The sequence below is a fragment of the Larus michahellis genome, chromosome 1 (assembly GCF_964199755.1).
Source record: "Larus michahellis chromosome 1, bLarMic1.1, whole genome shotgun sequence".
In the NCBI taxonomy this organism is placed as follows: domain Eukaryota; kingdom Metazoa; phylum Chordata; class Aves; order Charadriiformes; family Laridae; genus Larus; species Larus michahellis.
This window is the reverse complement of record NC_133896.1, coordinates 62,744,028-62,762,662: the sequence shown is the minus strand read 5'-3', so window position 1 is coordinate 62,762,662 and position 18,635 is coordinate 62,744,028. Positions and strand designations below refer to the sequence as shown.

Below are 18,635 nucleotides of genomic sequence, written 5' to 3'. Positions count from 1 at the left end.
CATGAAAAAAATGCGGCCTGTTCATTTGCTTCATCCTTCAAAATTTCCTGACCAAGTACCAAACTGCAGGGAGCATTCGTGGCTTCAACCACTGCAGTGATCCTGACCTTACCGTGCAGCAAATCTCTGGCCAGTGAATCTGAGCTACGATAGGTATGTGCTCTTGACTAGAAGTATATATGTCAACCTTTACTACTCAAGTGTGTTGGTGGTGGTGAAAGCCAGCAAAGATGCTGGGATGTTTTTTGTCTCTCTCATGAAGGTTCCCAAAATCCTTCTGTTCTGAAATGCGTACACTGAGCTGGCAGCAATGCTGCAATAGCGTGTAACTCCCATGATGAATCTCGTGCTTCCAAGCATCAGGAAGACATTTGCTACCAGCCAACATATGCTATTTCACAGTCTTATTTTACATCTTCTTCTTAATAATATCTAATATTCAGCTACAGCCGTTATTGGCATCTGCTGAACAAGATGCATGATCCAGGCTGCCAGATCCATACCATTATGTTTCCACTTTAAAAATTCAGACAGCGTGTGTGCAATCTCAGGAGGGTGCAGATGTTCCAGCATTCCATCTTCCCAGCACAGGAGGGAAAAAATAACCAAAATACCAGTGAAATTCTCAGCCACGGAGACGTACGTTCAGGCCCAGGTGTTTGGGATTGAACAAAGGGATACTATGTCTGTTACATTTTTTTAACCACCTTGTGATGTTTTAGTTATTTGACACATAAATGCAAAGACTGATCAGAATGAAGCATGAATGGAAATGTCTACATGTGTGAAAGCTCCAGGAGAAACAAAAGAATGAGGGTGAGAAGAAAGGTCTCCATGCTGGCCAAAGACATGATGAAGAGCCATCATATGGGTAAACACTGAGGACAGTGCTGTTTGCTGCAGGAGCCAGAGGCTGGGCTCCAAGAAACTGTTGGCTCCTGAAGTTTATGAAAGCTCAATCCAGAAACCAGTTCATCATCACCAGTCTGGAGGACCTAAGAAACTGGAGAAGAACTCAATACCTGGCTTTCCTCATCCTCCACAGCACCAAAGTCATCCTGGCGGAAAGGCCTAGCAACACACAGCAATGGCTATCATGGGAAAGAATAAAAAATCCAGGAGAGAATGAGTGTGAGTGACTGAAACCAGTTTGATTGATTTTGTTATCCCTTTCCCTCCCTACATGCTCATTCACTGAGGCCTTTTCATAATAATTTCCCACAAAATTATATACCTCATGTCACCAGCTCTCAGAAACAAACACCTTCCTAGCAATGGCATGAGCTTTAGATCCAGAAGCAGCCACTTCTCCCTAGGCATCAATCCTGAGTCTGCCCTGGAGGTACACGCTGAGGCTCTGACTTGGGAAGAGTTCCCAGTCAGGTCACACCTCTTCCAGCAATGGTTAAAGTCTAGATAAAGACACCAGGGTGTTGTACCAAGGTCTACTAGTCTGTAACAGTGGTCTCTGCTGGATCTGACCACATCTGGTGACCACATTCACAGCACCAGCTAGAAAACATGGTCCCATTCAGCTCAGCAGCTGTGCTGGGGAACGGGCAGTCACTGCTCTGCTCCAAAATCGCTCTCATCTTCTGCAGGAAAACCTTTTAAAAAACAACAATGCACTCCGGAACATTTCTGGGCTTTTAAATAAGTCTTAAAAATAACCTAGACGAAAGCCAGGGCTCTTCTCAAAGTATATAAGAACAACCCTGCCTCTCAGCAGTATTTTATCTGAATGCTCCTTGATTGTAAGTGGGCCTGGTCCTCGTGTGGAGTGGGGAAGTGCCGTCCCCATACCACAAATGCACAAGTGAGCCACAGGCCCTGCTGCGTTATTCAGTTGCGCACAGCAAGGCAGAGCTGAATACAGAATTAAGCCGAATGTTTGAACCGCTCTTTGGTACAGTAAACAACAAACCACCTTGTCACCTGCAGTAGTCACAGGATAACTTGTTTTTCTCGCTTAAAATGTAAACCTCACACATAAAAGCAAAACCCCAAGAAGCTCTAAAAAGAACAGATATTCCGTTTCAGGTAATCCCCTTCTCAGTTACATTGCAATCACGTCGAAAGGCACAATAAAGATAAAATATGTGTTTGTGCAGAAAATCAGCCCGCTGTTTCATAAAGCAAATTGTTTTCTCTGCATTTGGTAATGCATCAAACTAGTTTGGGCTTTCTTGCTTCAAGACAGCTTTTCTCCTGAGTGGGAATAAATGAAATAAAAGAAACAAAAGTGATGTGCGTATGCTGAGCATTCATGTCCACGTGTTTTTTGTCTGTACTGTAGGTTACCCATGCCCGAAGGACTGGTGGCATGAAGCTACTCCTGGGTCATGGACACACTCCTGTGCCAACGTCTTCTCAGCTCCAGCTGCTGCTTCAAACTCAAGCTGTTGTTAGAAGGGAAAAAGTCTCCGAACTGTGTTGGTAACTGGTGTCCAGCACCAGTATGGCTTCTTGGCACCACAAGGGAAAAAGCAGAACAACTGCTTTGCCTGGGGCTGTATTTTCTTCCTGCTCACTGCAGGAGGAAGATGGCTCTCAAGCCTGACTACTGCAGGCTCATGGCTCATGATGACTGTTCCACCGTGTGTCCTGCTGGGAACACCCCCAGGTGGGTTTCTTTGAGCTGGATAGCAAGGGTGCAAGGTTTGGAACTGGGGCTTGTTTGGTCACACCCCATGGAAGGGAGCATTGTTGCCTCCAAATCCATTGGTGTGCTGTGTTGTCATTTTACATCCTCCGTGGTTAAAAAAAACCAACAGTCTGTTATGATTAACACTATTCAATTTGAAAGATTTGTAATTCATGAATATTTAGAAAAGATCACAGTACATCGATACTTCAAATTCATCTCGACGGTTTTGATTCCTCTCTTCTTTCAGTTCATTAGGTATTAGCATTTCTACACAGTCTGCTTTAACAACCCATCTTGAAAAATACAGCACAGGGGGAGTCATCTTAAGTCCCCTGTAAGAAACAAGTCAATAGAGAGAAATAAATTGGCTGCCAATGTGGAAACTGGCGCACTCCTTTGTTTACACAGCTCAAAACTAACACTTTTGTTAAGTGATGACGTGTGCAAACGTCTATAATCCAGTGCTGTCAAACCCTGGAGCAAATCAGATAAAAAGAGGGTTGTTGTAGTAAAGCATGTAGAAAATTGCAAGCCTGCAATATGATCTGTCTTTTGAGCTGGTTTGCATTGTGTGCTAAATGAAGGGCTGCAATCTTATAAGGGACTTAATTGTTGTCATATGATCAACCACAGCTTGAAACAACAGCCAAAACATATTTTCCTCGGAAAGGAATATGCCACAAAGACAAGGCAGTAAATGGAGCAAAACACATGCCAGTTGATTATTCATAACTAATTTAATTCAAAAGCTGCATGTCCTCTTTTCAACCAAGCAGTAGGCAGCGCTGACCCAGTCAAACGCTGAGGACCAGGTACTTGGCAAAGACATCAGTGGAGCTACTCAGACAAATGTCCAGCCACCCCGGCCGATGCAGTTCAGCTCTTGGCTGATACAGCAGTATATGTGAATGCAGCTAGAACATTTTCATCTGCAGCTGCTCTTCTTTCAAAGGCCACATCCCGTTCTGTTTCATCTCATATACCCTACCCTGTTGGTGAGGGACCACAAGAAAATAGAGCCTGGTCCCGAGAAGCGAAGCAGCGATGCATTGGTTTCACTCTTCTGCGGTGCCATCAATGATGTGCTTGAAGGAGAACGGAGAAAATTTGTACCCAGCTCCCACGTAGAACTTGTTCTGGAACTCCACCCTGGGGAGGAGCAAAGAGGGACATCAGTGCTGCCCGCGGGCAGGACCTGCAGCCAGCTGAGAGGCTGAAACGTGGCACCCATGGGAAAGGGAGGCCATGAGAGGGTGGGCCTCTGAGCTGGGAATGTAGGATCCGTCTGGAACCCGCAGCAAGACACAGGCGGCCCAGGGAGCGAGCTGGCAGCCGTCAGCTTTGACTTTCCATCAGTCAGCCTGGAAATGCTCCTCATGAGGTCAGTCGGCAGCACCTTGCCTGACCGCTAAACTGCTTCTAGCAGCTCTGAGAGCTGGGCTAACCGCCTGCTGGCTGCACACTCTGGTGGCAGACAGACATCCCCCCCTCCCTGCACAATTACAAGCAACTGCACCACAGTTTGCCTTGGCAGCATTTGCGGTTTGTGGTGGGACATTATGTGCTGAAAGGGGCCACAGCTTGGGTGCTCAGGCAGGATACCGAGTTATGGTGGTGGTGAGGGGCAGTTTGTTACCTTGGTCTTTCTTTACATACTAGCCTGTTGGTGCATCTACACTGCTGTCCTTGCCTGGACTGATATCTAGCTAAGGCAGACACGAACTAATTTGAAGCTGGTTTGCCACAAACAGCCTGGAGCTCAAGCTGGCCTGATGGCACAAGCGCTGAACCAGGTTTTCAGCAGGTTTTGCAGTCCCAACTGAACTTGTGCTGCTGTAGGTAGTCCCCAGCTGTCTTGTTTGATGGTAACCCTGAGCGGGATGCACAACCCGTGTTGTGGCTGTGGTGCCTTCAGGCCTTATCATGCAGGTCAAGGTGGCTTCGATGTCTCTGTGTGTTTAACAGGGCAGAACCGCAGGTTGCCGTTTGCCACACATGCCTACAGCCACCGCAGGCTCAAGAGGACAGGCACGTTGCTCCAGCGAGCAGCTCAGAGACAGAGCAGGGAGCTCTAACCTCCCTTTTGGAGGAGTCTCCCTTGCTTCCTTTGGCAAGGGGGACTGATAACCTAATATCCTAGTGCATAGGTACTAGCACAGCATGTCTAACGCCACCTTGTGTGGCCACCTGTTTCCACACCCTGATCCCTCCCAAAGACTGCTCTGGGAAAAGCTCCAAAGACCACAGTACCTACCAGTGCAGACGCAAGGCGTGCAGAAAGGCTGACAGCCCCTCCATGACAAGCAGGATGGCTACTGTCAGCACTGCAAACGCTGCGAAGATGATGAAGATGACGATGAGGCCTGCCCAGCCGCTGTTGTTGAACCCGTTGTGCATGACCATGGTCCAAAGGACCTCTGACAGCTCTGCAAAGGGAAACAAAGGGAAAACAGTGCTGAGCAACAGCTGTGGACAGACACAGCGCGCAGTCTGGCAGCTCGCCCATTTTTCCCAGTTAGATGAGTTGGCCTAGGATAAATGTACATGACAGTAATCACGTACATGACGGTAAAATGTATGTGACAGTAGCCGCGTATGACCACCCTGCCCCTCCATGATGACTGACTGGGGAAGGAAAGTGGATGCCCATTGTTTTCCATTGTTCCCTTTCACTTTGTTAGAAGTGGATGGTGCTGTTTTGGCTTGGCTTTGCATCACAAGTCTGTGCAAGCACACTACCAAGACTGCTGTTACCCTGGCATGATACAGTCATCAGTTTAATTTGCACTTCTTTAACATGGCAGATAAGTGGAGCCTTTTAGGACTGCTTGCTGCTAAATCCCAGTGAACACGATCGATTGACATAGCCAACGTGTGTAGGTTAGGTTACAAGCTGTACTGATTGATGCTAGCTAAGACCCACAGGAGACATGTTAATTCCCAATTGTTCTTCCAAACCACTTCTCTTAGGGTGTCATGGAGAAATTGTGGTGGGGAAAAGAAAGACAACTGCTTGGTCCCACCCAAGGCAGGCCATAGTAGTGTTCATATTGCTTGCATGCTCGTAAAGATTTCTTTTCCTGCATAGTTTTATATCAACATTCACAGCACTGGTATATCTGACATGTCCTCTCAGCTCAACAATATATTCCTAACTCAACTACCCCAGTCACACAGGATAGATTCAGGAGTCAGCAATTTTCCTCTTGTGATACAGGCAAAGCAAGGATTTAGCCCAGCTCCAGATGCTCCAAGCCACTAGTTCAGCTTTCCATTTTGCCAGTCACTGGTCCTTGAGCCGTACTGAGATTCAATGACCTGTTACTTTAGGTGACAACAGATGCAAGGGATATTTTGAAACTGCTGCCCTAGGGAAAAATATTCCCATTACCACCAGTTTGTAAAGCTGCAAAGGAATATGGTGGTTTTCAAGGCACAATTCTGACATAACACACAGGACTGACCTTAGCTAAGATTTTTAGCTGGTTTATTTTATTTTATTTAGATACTTGTCTTCCATCTAAAGCTAATGTGTATTAGCTTCTACTCGACTCCTGCTAAGCTAATTTCTGTGCCAAGAAGTACAGCTCACCCCTGTCAATCCATGGCACACCCCCCCTTTTGTTTTCCTTTTTTGTGTGCACAATTCTTTAGGGCAGGCGCAACTCCTAGCCAGAGGCAGTACAGCAATATTAATAAAAAACATTTCAGGAAAATTAGAGTGCTTGAAAATCTGAAGTTCCAGCCTGAGGCAATTTCTAGTATCTGAGCATTTGTTTTTATCTTAAATCAAGACAAAAGACATTGAAATGCTGTACATTTCTCATGGAATGAGAGGTTCCACTAAATGTTGCTGGGGAAAAATCCCAGTGAAAATGACAAATACCAGGAGTTCTCAAACCAAAACTTTTCTTTCCAGTTTGCTGAATCAAATCAAAATAACTGTTTCAAGTCATTTTGACATTCATCTGCATAGCCTGAGGCTATAGCGAGTGCCTCTTGGGAAATGAAGCTATGGTTCCCATACTGCCTTTACCTCTGTGGACTGGACTACCCTTTTGGACTGCACCTCCCACCACGCCACACACCATGAGGACTATTCCAGAGGAGTGGCTACAGAGCAGCATGGGAAAGGGGCCCCAGCCAGCAAATGCAGTCAGGAGCCACCAGGAATCACCACTGAAAACTGAGATGGCCACCATGAAACATTTAGATTGATCTGACCTGAAGCAAAACATTCTGAGACACAAACATCCACAAGGAGAACTTTGATTTTATGGGGAAATTTGCAGCAATAACCAAACACTGGCAGAAGTAGTGATCATCAGAGCATTGCTGGTAACTAACAGGTAGTCAATCACTCACGTGCGTGGGCTAAGCTCAGCGCCCAGAGTCGCAAGTAGGATGCTGTATTGGAGATGCAGCCAAGGCAGTATTCAATGGTATGGATAGCTTGGTGGACAAATGTGTCTCCAAAATTGAACTGAAACAACATAAAACCAAACACGCTTTATTAGTTCTTGGTTCAGGGCTTCATGGTTAACAGAGCAATGCTCTGTCAGGTTCTTCATACTTCTCACAAAGAGACTGCTTTGAAAAGTGTCAATTCTCTATGGTCTTCCCATACATTCTCCCCAGAGAAATACACTTCCAGCGAAAAGCAAATGTTCAGGAACCAGCTCATATTCCAGTCTTACAATTTTCAATCTGGAATAAGATGGCAATCCAATTGCTATCAATCTGTGATTTCTTGTAGAGACAGAAATTCTGATATTTTTCAGACTATCTGCCTATTGGCATACACGTTTTGGGAGACATCACTGAATAAGCGTATCTTCTAAGACTGGGAAGATTCCCTGTGACAGAGAACAGTCAGCCATATCCACAGTCAATATCGTTGGTATTCCCAACTGCTACAAACACCTTTGTCACTTTTTTAGCTGTGTTTCTGCATAGTGCAGAAGGCCTTGAAAATATCTGCCAAAGGAAGACTTTTCTTCCTAACCAGCACTGCAGGCTGCCAACTTTTCAATGCTCCATTGCAATTTAAAGGAATGAAAACTCACTGACTCTTGGGGAAGGCTTGACCTTCTCTGGGTGCAATGTGGAAGTGAAACCCACACCCTGGGGAAAGGAAAGCTTGAGGTTTGTAAAAACTTGAGGTTCGCAAGAATGCCTACCCTCATTAGGCAAAAGTAAAGGAAAAATTTAGAGGAATTTATTCTATTAAAATTCAAAGCTTACTCTGTTTGGAAACACGAACTGTTGTAACAGCGTGTCTTGGTATCTTGTTAAAAAGAAGGGATGGCAACTCTGCAAAAGCCTTCTGCTTGACTTTGTGTCTTCTACTATTGTGTCTGTCTGAATAATTTTCTGCCCACATTTGCTTACCTCTTCATCATCATCCTCATGTCCTCCATGGCCACCACTGTGGTCTCCCTGGGCAGCTTTCTTAGAGTGATTGGTCTCTGGGACATCTACCTCATTTTCACCACCAGGGTTTCCTGAGATGGCTTGAGACCGAATCTTTCAGAAAGAAAAATGTAATACATCTTTTGTGTCATGCTACAGGTTGATATGAAAATGAAGCAGACCACGGCACAGAACTCCATCAACGGCCTCCTGATGGGTAACATATGAAGGACTATATCATAAACATGAGGACAATTTCAACAATGGTCAGTCACCATGGACCACAGAAACCAAGTACTCCTGCCAAATGGCTAATAATACTTAAATATTTTCCATCCTAGAGCATTTCCCAGTGATTCCAACTAATTTGGAGCTAGTTGCTAGTCCCACAATGCACCCTTTACGCCCACCACCACAAGAAGATTAATCACTTTTGGAAAATGAGAAAACTGAGGCACATTAAAGCTGATGATCTCAATTAGGTGGGTGCAAATCAAAGGAATTAGCACCAAGTGAACGGGAAATGGAGCCTGAAAGGATCAGGTGACTTGATGAAGGTCACACCATTCCTGAGATACAGACAGAAATACAATTCTGATCTCTTGATTCATTTTAAATTGACAAAAATCTCATGACAACCCATCTTCTCTCCCTAATCATTCTTTACAGAGATTTTCTAGAGGCCTGAACAACGTGATCTGAACCTCACTCCAGAAACAACAGCACAGCGTAAGAATAGCCCTATGTTATATGCCTACAGCAGCCCTATTATGCAGCATATCCAAATACGGACCTCACAGCTTCTGTCAGGTTCTGTCCCGTCACTCTTTATAGCTTCCAGCAGGTTTCATGGGCAAGGTCTCATGATAACATATTGTTTCCTATTGCAACAGTAATCATTGTCACGCCCGCTTTATCTTTGCTTTACCTGAATGTCAGCATAGAGAACAGACTTCGTTGCAAACACATAAATCTGGGTAAATGTAAGATGTCATCAGACAGCTAACATATGAAAATCAGGAATGGAAATACAGGGGCATAATAGGAGGTGGATAAAAGCTGTCAGATGTTGCTAGCATAAAAGCAGGAGATGGAGACAGCCATGTCAAGAATTCATCCAAATCCCAGAAGAATAACAAAATAAGAAATTACAGCACAGAGGCAGGGCTGCAAAGGTCTCCTGGGGATGTGGCTTTCAGTTATAGGTCAGAAGTGACTGGGTTGGAAAAGGTCACGCAGCGCAACCAGCATCTCTTTCTTCAAATGGAAACATCTGTGCCCTATAAAAGGTACTCCAGGCACTAACTCCGACTATAAAGAGAAGTAAATCCTGACAGACAAGTAAAGTCCTGTTAGTGCAATAAAGGACAGAATTAATGAACAACTGGGAAATTGCAGCTGCTGCTGTTACATGCTGAAGAGCTGGGCAAACCACAGAGCCCATGGGAAGCAGGGCTCTGTTACTGTGAAGGCAATCACTTAGGGAAGAAAGCACCGCTTGAAAGCAGGCGACAGCTTTTAAATCAAGCTTCTCCTCCAAGCAGTGTTGATCTCTCCAAGGCCGGGAGTATCACAGATGCCCCGTTCCTACAGAGCAGCCAACCAGTGGTTAGTGGTAGTTGTGGACCCCGAACTGAGGTCTTTGCCCTCTGTTGATTTTACCAGCATTTAAGTCTTTCTAAACCTTCTCTCATTTTGGATAGGACACTTGAAAGAACTCAGTGTGAGCCTAACTCCTCTCCCAACAAATAGGGTATGGTCTTGTGAGCAAAGCTCCTGCTTCCCGTCCAGATGGCTCAGCCAAATGTCCATACACACGCTCTCGGCGCATGTGCTGTAAAGCACAGCTTGAAATTACTGGAGAAACTCTGAGATCAGAGAAAAGCAGAATTAGATCACTGCAAACAGTTTTGTGGGTCTGTCGCCTCAGCTTTGCCTTTTCTGTACTGAATCTCCCTCGCCTGATCCACATCCCTTACCATGCGCCGTGCTTTCTGGTGGTTGGCTCGGAGGATGAAAGGTTTGATTAGGAGCATCCAGGGAACAGCAATCAGGGCAAATATGACCAAGAAACTCTGCACTTCTTTCTAAAAGACAAAACATGAAAAGAAAAAAGTTACTTTACTTCCTTTAGTCAACTACATTTATGGTTAGAAACCTGATTCTACAAAATGGTAGTTTTTTATATAACAGATATATTCCCTGTATTGGTTGAGTCCCCTCTGCTTATAAGGACATGAAAATAAACGTATACTGCTTAACGCTCCAGAAACCACTGCCGACTAGAGATGGTTGGAGAACTGGAGATGAAAAACTTTCATGTTGGAAAGGGCAAAACCCAATGTTACTGACTTCATCCTGGATCTCCAGTGTCCCAAGTGAATGTCCTAGCTGCTGAGTGAGCCAGTCAGTCTGCCTTGCTTTGAACAAAGTAGAAATGCTGTAGTAAGAGCCAAGTAATCCAAGTCTTCCCCTGAAAAAGCAGGGAATACAGGATTTGGTCTACATTTGCAATTACAGAAGGGAATTGAATCCCCATAGCTCAGGTTTGATAACACATGGCCCCCACAATATAAGGTGTTCTTGTTGCAGTCTGCCACCCATATTGCTGTCCTTACATAACCTTTTGGACTCCTAGAAAAACAAACAAACAAACAAAGAAAACTCCAAACTACAACTTCTGTATTTTTTTAAAGCTGACTCAGATCTCTGATCACCTTATGGTTGATCCATACAATCTTTGCATTCAGACTACCCAGGTGGATGGCACAGACAATTACTGGTGAAGTAGCGAGATAGCAATATGAGGGAAAAAATGGTCATCTTGGAAAGGCTTTGCGTTGTTACAAAGCCAAACATTATCTAATAACTTTTTGAAGGCTTGGAAAACTGTTTTCCCAAACTCCCCTGCAGCCTTAACACAGTTACTTGGAACTGATCAGGGCTCTCTACTAACTCTGTCTCACCAGAAGCTGCTAAAACTGAGCTCATGTTGTAGTGCCAGAGTGTGTAACTGTATAGATGTAGATGCATACATGTGGCTGGAGGCAGCATTTGCTTGCAGGTTCTTCATTGATGCTGCTGATGTAAAAATCAAGCAAGAAAAAAATAATCTTGTTCTGAACAAATAAATAGAGATTACTTTGAAAGAAGTTTTCTCTAGGGGAGATTTTTTTTTTTTTTAAAGTGAACTCCCCAAAGGAGATATTTCTGACAAAAAGCTGCCAGAAAATCCCCTAGCTCCTTCTATTTTTTAGCTGAAAATATAAAGTTTTCCAAAGAAGAAATCAATAATTATCAAGGAAAGGAGAGGCTTCCTTTGTCTCTAGCATCAGACTCTGCCAAGACTTCAGGACAGCACATCTGCAATACCCAGTTCTGCATTTCTCATCGCCTTTCTTTCCTTTTTTCCCCCAAAGTATCTTAAATTGCATCATCATTCTTGTAAGGACACTAAGAATGAGGTTTTCTCTGCATCGCTGATTGATATCTTCTCTGTCCTACCTGTCTACAAGGCCAACATGACTACCAGAAGAACGAACTTCTCTTATGTGACTGGCACTTGTGATAGCGCTTCTGAGCCTGTTTCACAACACCCACTGCAAATCCAAAACCAGCTAGAATGGATGCAAGATGCTTGATCCATACCTGATGCACATATAATGGCGCATTTGAAGTGTCACTGTAATTGAACAGAAACATATTGATGAAGTGGATGAGGATGCTTGGTGCACTCTGGGATGAGTGGACGTCAAAATGACACCATTTGAAAATAATCATGAAGACCAGGTAGCCAAAAAGAGAGAGAATAAAAATCATCTCTGGAATGAACTGAAGGATAATGTTTATGTATTTCTTGAAGTAGCTGGAAGGAATCAGAAAAGATAACTGCAATTAATACAGTACGTATTAATACAATGCTGTGCCCAAATATGGCAGTACTGTTCACTATTTAGTTTTTGGAAAATAACATGAGAAACAACTATCACTGGCCAAGAAAGTCTGTAATTGCACCTCAAAAGATTAATACATTGAAATAAAAGCCAAAAAAACCCCAAAAAACAAACAAAAAAAAGGGTTAATTTACAAAGTTAATCAGTATGTGCTGAGGAAAGCCAGAACCAGGCGTAGAATCAGTTCTGTCGGGGCAGCTCTTCTCATCTGCAAACACTTTCTGTCCTTGAAGGTCACTACACACCTTTTTGGAGGGTCTCTCAATACAGTAGTGTCAGCCCCTTCACTCCCTCACCATCTCTTATTTTTTGCTACGAAATACAGGGCCAGAGGTATATAGACATGCACACACACAGGCACCGTGCAAGATTTCAGTGTGCTTTGGATTAGACCAAAAGAGTTTGTCTTTCAAGACAAAAGTTATCAATAGTGGGAGGTGCTATATAGTTATCGTACTTTAGTATTTCTGCAGAATCAAGAATATAAGAGAGAAAGAAAAAAAAAAAGAGTTTATCCAAGAGAATATCTGCAATGCGATGGCCATCCTTCAGGCCTTTGGGCTCAGCACTCTCTACCAACAGTGGTGTGAGTCAGTCAGTGTATGAGGCATTTCTACTCGCCCTGGGGAAAAGGCAAAATTCAAGTCATCAGTCCAAGATATGAGGCTTTCTCTGAATGAAGGACACTAGTTTCGGGATGAGGACCTGTGTGCTGCAGCAACGGGTTTGGTGAAACAAACTTACATGTGGTTGAAGAGACTGAGTATCACCCCAAAAATCATGTGCACAATCCCTATGACAACTGACATCTTCATTTTGTAGGAGTTCAGGAAAGTCAGCTTGTTCGATGCAACATTCCAGATCTTTGGGGAAAGGAGCAGAGAGAGACAGAAGAACAAGGTTTTCAGGTGTTTGCTCAACAACAGATTTGTGGAAGTTGTTGCTTTGATGCCATCAATTTACTCCTCCCAGTTCTAGTAAGAAGAAAACAAGCACAGAAATCTAAATGTTCCTTTACATACTTCTCACTCTGCCAAGCTTCTCATATAAAAGGTATGAAGTATTATCCTTGTTTGACAGAGGAAATAAGAAGAATCTAAAATGATGTAGTGACTTTGCCTCAGTCCTCCAGAAACTGATGCAAAGGCTGGTAGCAGAACCTAGATCTTTTCAGTGTCATTCCTTGCCCTTAGGCTGAGTTGTCTCATTTAGCAGAGGTGGAAAGGCAGGAGAAAATCCCTCCTGCTGCTATGGAAATTTGTTCCACCTTCACCAGAGAAGTACTGAGGGCAGAGCATGTTCAAACATTTTGTTTGAACAAAATACCCAGCTCATTCCAGCTCTTTGGCCATGGAGATCAGATTATTGCCTGCCTCTCTGCAGTAATTTTTCATCTGTGTTAGGACAGTAACCACATGCTTTTTCTCAGTCCTGCCTTTATCCCATTACAGAGCTCCAGGGTTCCTTCTCCCTTCTTCTAAAACTTCCTAGACCTCAAATTCTTCTGACCCCAAAGATGGTCAGTAGATACCTCTTTGCAGACACTAGGTATACTACCTGAACAGAAAGAAGGGAAAGCAAAACATTAGCTTTTGTGCCTTTGGCATGCATTGCCTCTTCTATGGCTATGGAAGAGGCTGCCTAGCCTCTTCAGCTCAGGGTGACTCTTTCTTTTCCAAGATGTACCTCAGCCATCCTGCCAGGACTTGCAACATGCAAAGACCCATCCGTCGTTCTGGGCAGATGACGGGGATAATTTCCACAGAGAGTGCCATGTGGGGGCTGGTGCTTTCCAGTCCACCCCTCCCCTGCCAGCACTTGTCCAGCCGTTCCTCCCACCCAGCCAGGGCTCCCAGCCTCTCGAGCAGGCAGCAGCCAGGGTGGAAGAGGAACTAACTTGGGTTAACTTCAATTAGGGACGTGTCGGGGCAACGTACAGAAAATTCAGCTGAACGGGACTGCCTATGTCCTGGGCAGAGCTTTAGAGACGGGTTTGTGAAAAACTTACTACAAGGTCAATCTCTCTGCAAACCAGGGGAAGCCAGCGTTTCTTTGTGTGATGAGCTGAAATGAGAGCGCATCCAGCAGGACAGGTTAATTGGCTGACAGGAAGATTGAAACAGGAAAGCTTGATGTTAACAACTACATTTCAATATGTGATAAAGAGAGAACGGCAAGAAAAGGGAAATAGGACACAGAGAAGAAAATGTGGGTAAGTTAACTAATACTGGCTTTTACTTCACACTCCATGTGATAAATAGACTGCGTGGACATCAGGACTTTGCCTTCAAACTTGTGAGTTAGCTCTAGAATGGGTTAAGTGCTCAAGTAAGGAAACTGAGTCCAGGAGACTGGTGACAGAGCGGAGACTGCAGCACAAGGCCACTCTCCAGCAAAATCGAAGTTCCTTCGCGATTACCATTTTGCTGCTGCCTGTGCAAAACTGTCAGCAGTATATATCCTTGATTGCCAAAGAAAAGCATCACAACGACTATGTAAAGAACAGGCAAAGAGCAAGAAGTGGAAAGCACGGCTTCGGGAGAGAGAGCAGGGAGCTACTGATGTGCCTGGTACGTAGAAACAGGATTGAAATACAAATTATCTTAGAGCAATTTAATTTAATTACCGGATCTATTCCAAATGGATATGGATTTCCAGAGTAGACTCCTGGGACTGCCGGATCCAACTGCAGCACCGTATTGTCCAGAAGCACATCCTTACTACAAGAGAAAAGGGAAATTACCTTTGCAGCTTTATCTCACCATATAAGCCTACAGTATATTTATGTGAGAGGTGCTGAGGATCACCTCATGGTATCTGTCACCAACTCCAGCCCTTCTGTGAACTGTTATCCTGCGCTTGTGTGCACACGCATGCGTGTGTGTGCATGTGTGTGTAAATGGCTCTTGCACAATGATAGTCTCCATCACAATGGTAATTCTCCATACATTAGTCCCAGACACCTGCAGATTTTTATGCACATCAGTGCCTGAAGAAACAGGCGTGTTGCCGGGGACTCTGCATTTCCATTTCAATAGTGAGTTCATCTGCGTGTGTCAGACAAAACCTCTGATTCATTCATGACTGCATCCACAGCGGGGAGTTCTTCCCTTCCCCACACAGACAGTCACCGTGTCTTTCTTTCAAAGCCTAGGTGCTCCATTCAGTGTGTTTCCACTTGTTTCCCACATTTAGCCACTTACTTCCAAGTGTGATTTTTAAACATGGGGATGATATGCCAGGAAGAGCCAAAGATGTTGAATGATTTGGAGAAGCAGTCGTTGTAGATGAAGCCAGTGTACATGGAGAATATGCCCATGAGCAGGATCAGGTAGCGCCCGCTGAAAAAGGTGTTCCAGATCTGCAGGGGTAGAAGGCGGTGCCAGTGACCAAAGTACCTGCAGTCCCATCAAGTGGTGGGCCTCAGCCAACAGGAGACATGATTGTACTAATCTATGTATATACAATTATTCAAAGGAATAATTCTGGGTCCCTTGGGCCCATCCACGTCTCTGTGTAGAAGTAGGCAGAATTACTTGCCAAATCTCTGCCTCACGAGCATCTTTGAAGGATACACACAGCCTTTGGGAGGCTGGATGCCCCCTTTATAAAATGGGGATGATGAACCTTTTCCTATACTGACAGGGTGTACCAGCTCTCTGGTACTTACCTCATTCGTGCTTTTCTGGGCCAGAAGGCTCTTCTCATTAACGACCATCCAGAGTGCAAAGCCCAGCATGACAGCGCCATGGCCACAATCCCCAAACATCACCGCAAACAAGAAAGGGAAGGTAATGATGGTGTACGGAGCTGCAGGAAGGAAAGGACAACAAGCTCAGCTGCCCCTGAACAAAAAGGCCTCAGCAGAAAAGCAGTCCACCTCAATGGACCATTCCTCACAGCTGCTGCCCATAAAAGCCTCCACAATCTGACTGCCTCACCAGGCAGTCAGATCTAGCGCAGAACTAGATTTATGATCAGAAAGATTGGCCAATTGTATGATCTTCATCTTCCTTGCATTTTTAGCCTTAATTTCCTGTGTCACCATAATAAACACCATGGGTAGACAATTGCATTCTGTTTTACAACAGAATAATGTGCTTGAAGTTTACTATCATGTTTCTCAGTCTTCTCAGCCTCAACAATCTAAGTTCATCTGATCCTTTCCCGTGGGCCCCCAATTCTAGGTTTATTCTCATTGGTCTCTTTGAGATTCTCTACCATCGTTTCACACTTTTCATGGGTCCTTTTGGCCTTTTTTTGCCTCAGCAAGATGAACTCAACTTATATGTGTCTTGTGAGCTTAGGTCTGTTCCACAGAGCTGCTACCTCACCATTTGTTCCTCATCCTGTATTTGTGTACTTCACTATTCCTGCCACAGTCAACCACCGAAGACCAATGGCCAAATTCTTTGCCTGAGAAAATCCATGCTTATGCCCCAAACAGTATCAATTTTTACCAGCAGAAAATATGGTTCAGATTCTCAATCAGCAATGAGGGCATATTTTAGGATAGTGACAGAGCTCGAAGGCTTTACTTTGGCGCTAGCAATCCAGGTGCAGGTAGCTGAGTGTTTCTCACCTGGGTTCATCTCCCTGTAGTTGCCCACACCGTATGCATCCACGATGTTCTGAAATCCAGCTGTGAACTTGTTGGTCCTGTTGAAGGTGGGTGGTGCCATCCTGGTGTGTATGGCAGTGAGGATTGGGGAGATAGTAGAGCCACTGCGCTCCTGCAAACCCAGCGACAAGGATGGACACAGTCAGGGTGGCTAGCAGAGAAGAATCTGTCCCACAGCACCACGGTTTGCATCCAAACATGCACAGGCAGCAACGTGAAAGCTCAGCTCAAGAGTGTTATATCTCAACTCTTTTTCTAATATCCAGATTTTTCCATTTTCTGTACTATTGATTTGTTCAGGGAAAGCTGCCAGTACTGCTGACTCGTGGGTCGATCACAAATCTGCTAAGATTTAATGCTGACCTTAAACTCCCTGAGGCCAAGTGATCATGCGACAACCTCAACTTTAATTAAAACAGAAAAGGCAGCCCAGCATTACGGTAACAGACAGAATTCTGAACATATGCTCAACATATAAACAATGCAGTCTGGGTGGGAGCTTCAGGGACCCAAAATGTTGGTCTCTTACCATTCCCTGATGGAGGGCTTTTTTTATCCGGCCAGCATCAGCCACTGGGAACCAGATCTCTGCAATGACGCACTGCTGAGTGACGTCGATGTTACAGCAATTCAGGATGTGGTAGATGGCCTTGATTTTCTTCACTTTGATCCCCCAGGACCACAGGTTGGCTGCTGCCTCACGCAGCAGTCGCTGGCGGTGGGACTCAGTTTGGGTTATCACCTGTAAGCACAGCACAGGCAACGCTCGAGACAGGAAGGCGTAGGTGGCATGATCTACTCAGCAGTTACTTGGGGAAGGCAGGTCAAAGAGGGCTGTGGAAAGGCAGCAATTCATATGAATGAGTGGGACACCCTGGAGGGCAGCGTGTGCAGGTCTGGACACAGGAGCCCTTGACATCAGCTGCTGTTCACTAAGGACTCTCCCTGCATGGCCACAACTCTCTGTAAGTGTAGAGGAGACCATTGGGAGTTACTGAGCTGTGGAATCGGCTCCTTACCCAGTTTTTTACAGACTGGTCACATCTCACTATGCACTCCCACCCTTCCATCTCCTGTAGGCAGCTCTGTGCCACAAACTTGGGGCACATCACATCCATGAGCACGCCTGCACTGCTAGAGCTTCAGCTCATGGCCCTGGTGGGACATCCATGCATCATGTAGCCACCACAGTGCTGCTGCATAAATGAGCGATGGAGGTAACATGTTAGGAAGAGAACCTGTGTGGCCTACAGGCGCTGAAGAAGTCTAGCTGCCCACAATGCCCAGGGGTGAAAGTCAGTTTGGAAGCGGACTTGCGTGCAGCCTTCGCAGTCACAGACATCCACAGAGAGGGTGACAGTAGGATGTCCTTCACCAGATGGGCCACCTCAGGCAAACAGGGGATCCATTCCCTCCTGCCTCGGGACACACTGTCATGTGTGACAATACAAAGGTCACTGGCAGGAGTCCCTCCAACAGGTGTGAAGTCCTTATACAGTATATGGATATACAAGCCACTGAGCATGTATAGCAGCTGAACTTGTAATTTTCAGTCATGACTTAACTGTTGGAGTAGAGGTTGGACACTTGTACCTCTACAACAGCAGTCTTGGCTTTCCATTGCTAGTGTGAAAAGCACCCCAAGATTTCTTTGATAAATAAAACCTAATTTAAATATAAAAGAAATCTTTAGAGTCCTCTCCGACCCTAGTATAGTTGTACTACAGTTGTGACTGAACAACTTTGTGAGCTGCTGAGGGAAAAACCATGCTGTAAGAGCCAGATGAAACCATTTGGGACAATGTGCCATTTGGTTACAATAGCTGTAGCCTGCTCATGACCTTAGATCCTACCCTGTAGCCCCATACCCATCTAGGTATGGGGCTACAGGGTGGGATCTAGTAGCCCAGGTGGTCTGAACATCTGACCTCTGCATGGCCAACAGCAACAAGTAGTTTTTGAGCCCCTCATGTGGGAGGCTGTCCCCCAGCAGCTCCTGCGG

General features: G+C 45.0%; 1 protein-coding gene across 1 annotated transcript in view; it reads right to left on the bottom strand.

The window, feature by feature from the left end:
• Positions 1–2,854: 2,854 nt before the first annotated feature.
• ATP6V0A4 (ATPase H+ transporting V0 subunit a4) overlaps positions 2,855–18,635 on the bottom strand; it is a 28,332-nt gene continuing 12,551 nt past the window's right edge. The window contains exons 10-21 of the mRNA XM_074572739.1: positions 17,163–17,375; positions 16,595–16,745; positions 15,683–15,822; positions 15,216–15,373; positions 14,639–14,732; positions 12,757–12,875; positions 11,708–11,924; positions 10,039–10,146; positions 8,039–8,173; positions 7,013–7,130; positions 4,902–5,073; positions 2,855–3,796 (exon numbers count right to left, since the gene is read on the bottom strand). Coding sequence (XP_074428840.1) covers positions 3,703–3,796; positions 4,902–5,073; positions 7,013–7,130; positions 8,039–8,173; positions 10,039–10,146; positions 11,708–11,924; positions 12,757–12,875; positions 14,639–14,732; positions 15,216–15,373; positions 15,683–15,822; positions 16,595–16,745; positions 17,163–17,375 — 1,719 coding nt within the window. The 3' untranslated portion in view covers positions 2,855–3,702. The remainder of the gene's footprint in view (positions 3,797–4,901; positions 5,074–7,012; positions 7,131–8,038; positions 8,174–10,038; positions 10,147–11,707; positions 11,925–12,756; positions 12,876–14,638; positions 14,733–15,215; positions 15,374–15,682; positions 15,823–16,594; positions 16,746–17,162; positions 17,376–18,635) is intronic.